Raw genomic sequence first — 11,183 nt, 5'->3', positions numbered from 1 at the left:
TCACTACACAGGTTATGGATGATATAGTACTACGATTTTTATATACAGATGAGTGTACCTGTATATTTGGGGATATTCTAGATGCATTTGTTAATGTCGGTTACCAGGTGTTCACCACATGAATGAATTGTAATTCGCAGGTTATGCGTACTATTTTATTACACAGGTTATGTGTAATATAAAAATGAAATCTTGTGGTCTATTAAAATTATGAAAATGAATGATTATGATAAACCTATGAACTCACCAACCTATTGGTTGACACTTTTAATCATGTTTATTCTCGGGTACGAAAGAAATCTTCCGCTGTGCATTTGCTCAATTTAGCAATATTACTTGGAGTCATTCATGGCATATTTCAAAAGACGTTGCATTCAAGTCATTGAGTTCAAAAAGACTGTTATAAAAGATTAGTCATTCATATTAGGATAATCGTATATCATTTGTATCGAAAGGTTATATTTTAAAATGAGTTGTCTTTCAACGAATGCAGTGTTTGTAAAACATATCATATAGAGGTCAATACCTCGCAATGAAATCATATGTTATTGTATTCGTCCTTATGGATTAGGACGGGTCGTCTCACTCACAATGTTTTTCCCTCTTATTGGAGTTTTTTTTTCTCGGCAAACAAAAACATATATTAATTTTCAAACACCATACACCTGGACTGGATCTGCCCAGGCCCAGAACAAGAAAATGCCCAACATACCAAAAAACCCACTAAGCCAATAACAAGCCTAGCACACCTAAACAACTTACATACATAAACAATTATTCACAAATTTTAAACCCCACATCTCTGCAACTCGATTAACAGCATCATTTTGTTTGACTTTCAAAGTCAACAACTTGTATTGCACAAAATCCTGCACAACTTTGCATACAGCTTCTGCAGATCTTTCAATCTTCTGAAACAATCTGTAATTTCTCTCCTGCCACAAGAGATATACACAAGCAGCAATAACCATCCGATTAATCACATTCCAAATACTTTTAGAGTTTGGGTATTTAGCCAGATCATGCACAATATCAATAAGCTTATCTGGGAGGTCTCTAAATAACAGCTTCTTCTTTAACTCTGTCCAAACCTTTAGACTAAAGTCACACTTAGAGAATAAGTGCTTTATAGAATCTTTTTCTTTCCCACAAAGCACACAACTGAACTGCTTATTAGGCAGCCACTTAGCCATTTTTTCTTGAGTATTAAGCCTGTCAAGAACAGCTAACCATAAAAGGAATGCATGTTTAGGATCAAACCCTTTATACCAAATAACATGCCACCATGAAACCTTTGCTCTGTTTACTCTAAGATCTTTCCACACCTGTTGAGTTGAGAAAGGAACACTCTTTCCATCATTAGTGATCCATACCCAATTAATTCTGCCATTAACATATACACTACCAAAATGATGTTTAACCTTATCTCTTAGGTCCAAAAGATATTTCCACCCCCAACTATCATTGTAGCCAGCAGTAATGTCTCAAAAACTCATGCCTTTTAATTTTATCAAATTCACCCACTTACTCCATAAAGATTCTTCTTTAGTGATTATCCTCCATATTTGTTTAACAATGAGAGTCTCATTCCAGTCTTTTAAAGGTCTCAAGCCCAGACCACCTTGATCTTTGGGAACACATACATCTTTCCAAGCCACCTTTGCCTTTCCTTTTGCAGAATTAGCTTGAGCCCATAGAAAACCTTTTAGCAGTTTGTCAATCTCTTTCACAATATTATATGGCAACACATATACAGAAGCCCAATATGTTTGCATAGCAGTTAGAACAGAAGCCACCAACTGTAATCTCCCAGCATAGGAAAGTTTCTTCAACTTCCAATTGTTGACCTTATTCTTAACCTTATCAACTAAGCACTTGCAATCCTTAATCCCCAACCTTTTACCAAGCAGGGGAAATCCCAAATATTTCATACGGAACTCACCAACCTCAAAAGGTAAAATATGGACTATATTCCTTTTAAGAGCCTTAGAAACACTACCAAAAAATATAGTGCTCTTACTCAAATTGGGCAGCAGACCAGAAACTTGACCAAAATTATTTAGAACCTTTTTAACAATCTTAACAGAAGAAACATCTCCATGACAAAATACAAGCAAGTCATCAGCAAAACATATATGAGTCAACCTCATACCTTTGCATTTGTAATGGAATTTGAATCCACTACCTTCTTTAGTACAATCAGTGAACATCAGTGTCAGCACCTCCATAATAAGGGTAAACAAGTAAGGAGACATGGGGTTACCTTGTCTTAACCCATAACCTTCTTTAAAATAACCTTCAATACCTCCATTTATGCAGATTGAGAAACTTGTACTTGTAACACAAGCCATTATCCATTGAACCATTTTTTGATGAACACCAGAATTGTACAAAATATCTTCTAAGAACTTCCAGCTAACCGTGTCATAAGCCTTTAGAATGTCTATTTTCAAGGCACATCTTTTTGGGCCATTGATTCTGTTATAACCCTATAAAATCTCCTGTGCAACTAGAATATTGTCATGAATAGACCTTCCAGGTATGAAGGCACTCTGGTTACAACTGACTATTTTATCCGACCCTTCTTTCAGCCTATTAGTAATTACTTTACTAATTCACTTGTAAAGTACATTACAACAAGCAATAGGTCTGAAATCGGAAACCTTTTGAGGAGTATCCATTTTAGGAATTAAAGCTATAAGGGTAGCATTTAATTCCTTTAAAAGCCTTCCATTATTAAAGAAGTCCTTCACTGCTTTACACACATCCTGGCCCACAATATTACAGGCCTTCTTAAAGAAAAGAGAGGAATAACCATCAGGACCTAGAGCTTTATTGTCATCAATATCAAATAGTGCAACCTTGATTTCATCATCATTTATAGGTCTAACCATATCTAAAGCTTCACTAGATGAAAGTTTATTTCTAAAAATGTCTCCCATCTCTGATATAGGAGTACAAGTTGGACCAGTCCCCAAGAACTTTTTAAAATGCTTTACAAACTGCTCACCAACCTGTTCATCACTGAAATTAACCCTGTGTTCATCACAAATATTGTCAACTCTACATTTCTGTTTCCTGCTCTTGAGAATACTATGAAAAAACTTAGTATTCCTATCTCCCTCTTCAAGCCATTTGATCTTGGTTTTTTGCTTTAATAAGATCAACTCCTCCTTTTTAGCCTCTTCATACTCTATAAGAATTTTAGTAGCAATAGCTCTTAGCTCAATAACATGAGGCTGTTTATCTACATCAGCTTGAGCTTGTTTCAACTTAGCTTTGAGCTCCTTTACCTTGGTAAAAACATTGCCACTGTCCCAATTTAATCTATTAAGATCTTTTTTGAGAGCTTTCATTTTAGAAACCACTTGGTACATGTTATGCCCTATAATAAACTCACTCCATCTTTGCTCAACAATGTTTAGGAAATAATCTTTAAAAGCCACATGGTTCATGAATCTAAATGAACTTTTCTTTTTCCTAACACCATTTGGAATACCCAAAATAGCAGGGCTGTGGTCAGAAACACCATAGGGAAGAAATAGCCCATATGCATGAGGATAATTAGAAAGAAAATCCTCATTACACATAACCCAATCCAACTTCTTTAACACACTACACAATGAATTCTTTAAAGACTTGGTCCATGTAAAATGGAACCCAGTACTTCCAAGATCATCCACTTTAATATCACTTAAACAGTTATTAAAATCCTGCATATCATCAGTCATATGAGAACATCCTATACTATGCTCATTTAAATTCCTAGTGACATTAAAATCACCCATCAATATCCATGGCAACTGTTTGGAAATATTGGCCTGAGTATGAAGATCATCCCATAATAACTGCCTTTCTCTACCATTATTACTTGCATAAATGAAGCTACAGTACATTTTAATGATCTTATCAATAGTTTCAATAAGGCAAAAAATAACTTGTTCGGATACCTGAACCACCATCACATTCACAATGTTGCTATCCCAACCAATAACAATTCTGCAGCTATTAGAACTTAGAGCAACATTTGAAACCCAATTCCATCTATTAAAAACAAAGTTGCATGCTTTATCAATGTTATTTGGTTTTAAATGAGTCTCCAATATAGCACAAATACTAACTTTCTCCTCCTTAATAAAATCCTTTAATTCATCTTGTTTATCCTTATGGCTCATACCCCTAATGTTCCAACTTGCCATCTTTAAATCCATAATGATTAAATATCTTTTTCCAGCAATGCTGGATCAGTACCATATACTTCATTAGCCCCACTTTTCTATTATCATGCTCACTAAATTCCAAAATATCATTATCACTTTGACTATCCTGCCCATCTTTCAAAACAGTATGAGTATCATCTTCCTGATCTGACAAGACTGCATACTTGTTTAAAGATTCTTTCAGTCCTTCTAGTGCATTCTTATTCAGATTCCATTTCTTCACAGGAGACTGCTCATTAACCTTTTCAGTAATAGGTTTAACCTTGGGCACAACCTTAGGCACATACATCTTTTTAATAGGTTCCTTCTGTTTTCCTATTTTCTTTTCATTATGCACTTTCTTTTTGTTCTGAACCATCACATAACCCTCATCATCCTTAACTTCATTATTCCTTTTTGCCTCCAATTCATCACTAGTTCTAGGCCTCACCTTACAGACATCATGATTATGACCAAAAACTGCACAATGTGAGCACATAGCAGGTTTTCAATCATACTCCACTTTGACTTTTTTGATTCCTTTTGTGACATTCATATTATCTCTGTAATATATGTCAACATGATCAGTATAACCTTTAGATGCCTCCATTTCTACCATTACTCTAGCATAACCCACTCTCCCAGTACCTTTGTGGCACATATTAGCAGTCATATTATCCATTATCAAAGGTTTACCTAGCTTACTTGCAATGACACTTATACCTTTTGAACTCCAAGCTTCTAATGGGACATTATTGAGTCTAACCCAAACTGGTAGTTTTGCAGGTTCCACTTTCTCAATATTTAACTCAGGACTCCATTTACCAACATACAATGGCTTGCCATTTACAATCCAAGGACTCTGTTCTATAACCTCATTCATACCTTCCAAATTCCTAAACTTGAAATAGCATATTTGATATTGGTCCATAGTAATTTCTTTTATGCCATACTTGTTCCACATCTTCCTAAGGTTAAACTGTAATACTCCATAAGGCATATTTCCCCCTATAATATATCCATATGCAGTTTTATGCCATCTACTTGCACCTTCTTCCACAAACACATCATCAAAAACAACAATCTCAGAACCATCCTCTTCAACAGTCAAAGGAATATAGCTAAGTTTCTTATCGATCTGTCCATTCACAATTCTAGCATATGTATTTGGTTTCTCAGCCTTATTAACATTATCTATAGCCGTATTTACATCATTATGAACAATAGAATCATTAATCACAGTATTGTTATTAACAGCAGATCCAGGATTAACATTCATACCAAGAGGTGGGAACTGAACTGCACTAGAGGTATTAAGCTCCTCATTCACAGTTTGATTCGAGCTCATCTCATGTTCTGTGACCACATCAACCTTCGATTCAACTTCCAGATCCGTTTCAGAATTTGTTTCGCTAACAGCCTCCTTCGATTTCATGCTATGAATCGTATTCGAGAATTTGATTGGAATTTTGACTTTTCTTTTAGAACTACGTCGATTAGGAGACATTATATACAATTAACAATGGAAATGATTAAATCTACTTGAAACGGAATGAAAAATGGAACAAAATACTGTTTGATTGAAGAAAATTGAGTCACAGAATCAAAATTAGGGCAAAAATGGTGTTAGGGGCCATAATCGCCTAATCAGAGAGAGAAAATGCATTTTTTTGGAGTTATATATTAAATCAAAGGTTATTCAAAGTTTCTAACGTGTTACATGATCATCATAGTAAACTAAAGATAACATTGTTTTTTCTTTAATTAATCATCATTCTTAATATTAATTAATTAAATTGATCATCCATTTCATCGAAGAAAAATGGATAAATCTAGAAATCATCTATTAAATAAATTCAATAAATAGGTGGGTGAACTAATGTGTGCCACGCGAATTGAGTGAATCAAAAGTTAAAAAAAATATATGAGTATTAAATTGGATTAATAATTATAAGTAATTTATTAGATGAAAATTAACTGGTTAAGAGCACTTACTAATTATCAGGTGTCAGTGGGCCATACGTTTGTCAAAGTTTATTTACTTTCTGAGAAACATATGTACATATATATGCATGTTCTTTAGTAGTCTCAACAGTCAACTTATATAGAATTAACTTATTTAGAAACAGATACAGCCATCAAGCAAAAAGTGACTTGAGTTGCAGTGACGGATCTTTGGATCTTTGGGGTGTCAGGGGTGGGCAGTGGCCCCTTCAAAAATTTGTTCTCTTAGTGTAAATTTTATTTTCTAGGATCTAAAATATAAATATTTTATATAATAGCTCCTCCAAGATTTTAAGATTTTTCTTATATAAGTTTTTGAAGTGATTTTGGCCCTCCCACTAAAATCGTTCAAGATCCGTCCCTGTTGAGTTGTTGAGTTGTGACAACCTTTTGTGCGTTGCCTCTCATCTCCTATCTACCACGCTTGATGAGAACTGTCGCAACGAGTTTGCATGGTTAATGGAGTATAAAGAGGTAGTTCGCTACACAAATTACACTCAAGTCACTTTTTCCTTGCTTAATACACAATACACAAAGATGTCAACAACCATATCAGTTGATGGTTGGGTTAACAACCTGACCCATAAACAACACAGCTCCACTTGTATCTTCTTTAATCACGAACAAAAATGGATGATCTGCCACAAAATCAACCGTATCATAAGTCTCTTTCAATGCACACTTCATCATGACGGCTGCAGTGACTGCTGCAGCTTCCGTACCTTTTTCATTCACCTCCACAAATGATTTATGCTGAATGCTTGAAACATTTAACTTTTCATCCGCATAAGTGTTGCCCATTTCACTCAAACCTTCCGTGCTACTAAAAGGCAACAAGAGGCCTAATTCTTTCAACATGTCAGAAGCTTCAAACCCAAATGAGATTTTAAATTTAGGGATTAAGAATTGCCCAATCTCTACTTTTTGGTGTGGAACGTGACGCTCCAAGAAGTCAGATTGTGAGCCGACTCTCTGTATCAAAGATGGGAGGCCGTCTTTTACATCTAGGAGGTAGATGTACATTGTAAAATGCCGTTTATCATTACCATTTTCATATGGAAGTGCCAATACTTTGAAATTATCATATTTACTCAAGAACTGTTTTTTCTTGCTTGTCATGAACGGTACTAAAACTTTGCTACCATCAAGAAGGTGGAAGTCAAAGTCTTTAGTGTTTGATGGGTCAAACTTCTCACACCATGCTCCCTTAAAATAAATTGCATTAGCAAAAATTAGCCTCGTAGAGTTGTTAATTGCGCTAGCAGGAAGGATGTCTTTAATGAGACCATTAGTTTGTCTTTCCGCCCACAAATTCACTTCTTTAGCTACTTCACCAGCCTTCATTAACAATCAGAAACGTACATGTAACCATTAGCAATCACTGTATGTATAAAGACAATGTTTTTGGGTTATAAAGTTACTAATCGGGACTAGTCAGTCGGAAAACATGTAGAAATCAATCGTCCAAGTTGTAGACTAGTCTGAGACTAGTTTGACGTTGACCAACTTTGACTTTAGATTCATTTGATTTACTTTTACTGAATCAATCCGCCTTTGAACTAATACATCTAACTTTAACTGACTAAATTGAACTTTTAACAATTTTGACCGAATAAATCGACCATGTTGTAGACTAGTCCAGGACTTGTCTGACTACTTCAAAATCCCACCTAGTCGGGACATTTAAGGGACTTCTATGGATGTTTCGAAGTCATTTATATTTACTCATATTAACAAGAATTTATTTAGAACGGCAAATACATACATCCAATGACAAATAGTCCATCACGGGCCCACCAACCGGGCAATTACTTGATCCGGTGTTTTGAAACTACAATTTTTTGGTGTCTGTTTTTTTAAATGAGTGACCACGTTTTGGTATCTATTTCTATATATTAGTGACAATCATTTTTTGAAGTCACCAATACTATTTACTGACCAAAATTTAGTGATACTTTTTAATGATATCTAAATAAAAATATTAGTGATCAAATAATAAATGATCTCTAAAGAAATGGTTAGTAATGACCATTTTTTTTAGTGTTTATAAATTATTACTAGTACTAAATTTTTATTTTACTACACGTACATTTCTATTATTAGAACTCTGAGTTTGATTATTTTGAGCAGGAATTAAACTAAGTATTGAGAATTTAAACATTCAAAATATTAATGAAACAAACGTGAGTAAAATAGAACTGACCCTGGTTTGGAAATCGACTTGATTACAAGCAGCTTTATGAACAGTTTCCACAACCTTTTTAAAAGAAGGTTTAAGAGAAACAGTTTGCTCAACCCAAACCCCATTTGCAAAAGACAACCGTGGCCCACCAACCGGGCTACCATCTACCATGATCGTGGACACAAGTTGTGAAGAGAGAGCATTGAGTTCATTGATGTTTTTAGCTTTCAAAAAAGATAGCAATTGGTTATGTGTTTGGCCTTTGGAACCAGCCGCGATCACGTTAAGAACGACATGGATTGAAAGCGGAGAGAAAACAACGTTAGAGTTGCGGGATCTGTTCAGCAGGTGATTTGAAAGTGTGATTGAAACATGGGTTTGGTTTTTGTTTGATGGTTGAGTGTTCTTCTTTTTTGCTAGGAATTTAAACATGTTTAATTAACGAGATGGTGTGATGATTGTGGTGGTGACCCTGGTGGGAAGACTATAAATATTGGATGTTTTGGTAAAGTTAATTAAGGAACCTGGCTTTTGATAATATATTTTAAGTAGAAGTACGACCAAATATGTATACTTCTTCCCTAAGATTCCTCCCGATGCAATTTAAACATGATTTATATAAGATTAGTCATCATCTCACAATAATTTCTTATTATCATCATTATCCGTGTCTATTAATGAGATTTACATACCATGAATGAGAATAACTATAACTTAGAGATATAAATAACAGTCTCTTCGTCTCAAGCTAATAGTCTCTAGACAAAAAAAGACATAGTTTAAAAAAACTAATTACGTCTATTGAAAAAATAGACAAAATTACACGGGGTCCCTGTGATATGTTCAAAACTACAACCGGAGTCTAAAAAAAATTTTTGACTTGTGGAGTCACTGTGGCAAGGTTGCAAAATTCGCTATTCGGGGATTAATCGGTCGGGACTTTGGAAGGAGTAATCGGTTATTACAGATAAAGATTAATTTAGATTGACTATATCTTCTAAATATGGTTGTGATGTATAGCTGTATATAGCTGTCATATTTTTTTTACCTAGAATAGCTCATTGTTGTACGCTATATATGTATCTCTTCATATTGAATGAAAATACAGAAAACATATTCCCTCTTTTATGGTAATCAGAGCCTACCAATTTCCAACCTAATCTTTTTTTTTTTTCTAGGCAGCCACCATGTCTTCACACACGATCCCAAACGATGCGGACCCTACTCACCCCATTATCATCGTCTCGCTACACAACGTGATCAAGCTTACATCTGTCAATTACAACTCATGGAAATTGCAGATCCAAGCTATGCTTGATGGGTACGTTTGTTCAAGTTTTTGAATGGCACATTCCCAGCCCCACCATCATCGATCACCAAAGATGGCACCTCCTCCATTAATCTTGCGCATACAACCTGGGTGCGTCAAGATCGCTTACTTTTTGGTGCACTCATTGGCACCTTGGATCCAAACGTTGTCCCACTTTTCTCTTTAACCATCACCACAAAGGATTTATGGGATACACTTGCAAGCAGATATGCAAGTTCCTCTTGTGGCCACATCAAACAACTCAAGATGCGGCTCAAAACAATAACTCAAGGAAACAACGATTTATCTCGCAGTCATCTACAGAGGCCGAATATAATGCAGTAGCAGCCACTTCGGCTCAAATCCTATGAATATGCAATCTACTCCGTGAACTAAGTGTTCGACTTCCGACTAGCCCTTTTATATATTGTGATAACTTGTATGCTACACAGCTCACTGCCAACCCAGTATTTCACTCACGCATGAAACATCTAGCTCTAGCATATCACTTCATTCGGGAACAGGCTCAACTAGGTACACTGCGGGTCACACATGTCTCCACCAATGATCAACTCGCTGACCCGCTCACAAAAACGCTTCCATGTGACGACCCGGGAATTTCCGACTAAATTTAAACTTAATCTATATATGATTTCGACACGATAAGCAAAGTATGTATTGTTGAGTTTAGAAAATTTTGAAACAATGTTCATATATTCAATTGACCTTCGACCGCTCTTGACGATTCACGAACAAAGACTGTAAATAAATATATACATATATAGATATATATAAAAATAAACATAAGAGTATATATATTAATTACATTTAATAAAATATAATTTAATCAATTAAATTGAAAATGTAATATATATAAAATAAGCATTAAATAATTAATGAAATAAAAAGGTTAATATTTTAAATATATTTACAAGTTTAATTTTAGTTTTCATATTATTATTACATTCACTACTATTATTAATATCAGTACTATAAATAATATTAACTATTGTGATATGAAATTGATATATTTGGTTTGTTAACTAGTAGTAAAATTATAATTATTATTTATTAATATTATTTATATATATGTGTATATATAATAATGAGAAATAATAAAGTACAAATTAATTAGTAGAGTTAAATGTGTAAAATATATATATGAATTCTATATAAAGGTAAATATATATAATAAAATAAAAAAATATTAAAGATTCAATATAATAAATATTTGATAAATATGATATAATTAATAAATTGTAATATATTAAAATCTAATTACAAGTTTGAATATAATTGTTATATTAATATTATTATCACTACTTTAATTATTATCATTAATAATATTAATATTATTATAACTAATATTATTATTAGTATTATTAATAATATTATTATCATTTTTATTATCATTATCATTATTTCTAATTACTACTAAAATTTATTAAAACCATCATTATTGTGTTATTATTATTATTCCTATTAATAT

General features: G+C 33.8%; 2 protein-coding genes across 2 annotated transcripts; both read right to left on the bottom strand.

Moving 5' to 3' along the window:
* Positions 1 to 2,615: 2,615 nt before the first annotated feature.
* Positions 2,616 to 4,175, bottom strand: LOC139848679 (uncharacterized). The gene has a single exon (XM_071838390.1). It carries the CDS (start codon positions 4,173 to 4,175, stop codon positions 2,616 to 2,618), a length of 1,560 nt encoding a protein of 519 aa, XP_071694491.1.
* A 2,580-nt stretch (positions 4,176 to 6,755) lies between these two features.
* Positions 6,756 to 8,843, bottom strand: LOC139850337 (serpin-ZX-like). Its single transcript, XM_071839921.1, has 2 exons — positions 8,407 to 8,843; positions 6,756 to 7,541 (listed from the first exon to the last, which is right to left on the bottom strand). Exons 1-2 carry the CDS (start codon positions 8,815 to 8,817, stop codon positions 6,756 to 6,758), a joined length of 1,197 nt encoding a protein of 398 aa, XP_071696022.1. The 5' UTR covers positions 8,818 to 8,843.
* Between the last annotated feature and the right edge of the window lie 2,340 nt (positions 8,844 to 11,183).

Source organism: Rutidosis leptorrhynchoides, chromosome 5 (assembly GCF_046630445.1).
Source record: "Rutidosis leptorrhynchoides isolate AG116_Rl617_1_P2 chromosome 5, CSIRO_AGI_Rlap_v1, whole genome shotgun sequence".
NCBI classification, from domain to species: domain Eukaryota; kingdom Viridiplantae; phylum Streptophyta; class Magnoliopsida; order Asterales; family Asteraceae; genus Rutidosis; species Rutidosis leptorrhynchoides.
This window is presented reverse-complemented; position numbering and strand designations above follow the sequence as displayed.

Bases quoted from the DNA above. Each gene is read 5' to 3' on its own strand.
- LOC139850337 (XM_071839921.1), bottom strand. From the start codon at position 8,817: ATGTTTAAATTCCTAGCAAAAAAGAAGAACACTCAACCATCAAACAAA. The intron at 7,542-8,406 runs GTCAGTTCTATT...TTGTTAATGAAG, and splicing joins AAGTCGATTTCCAAACCAGG to GCTGGTGAAGTAGCTAAAGA.
- LOC139848679 (XM_071838390.1), bottom strand. From the start codon at position 4,175: ATGAGCCATAAGGATAAACAAGATGAATTAAAGGATTTTATTAAGGAG.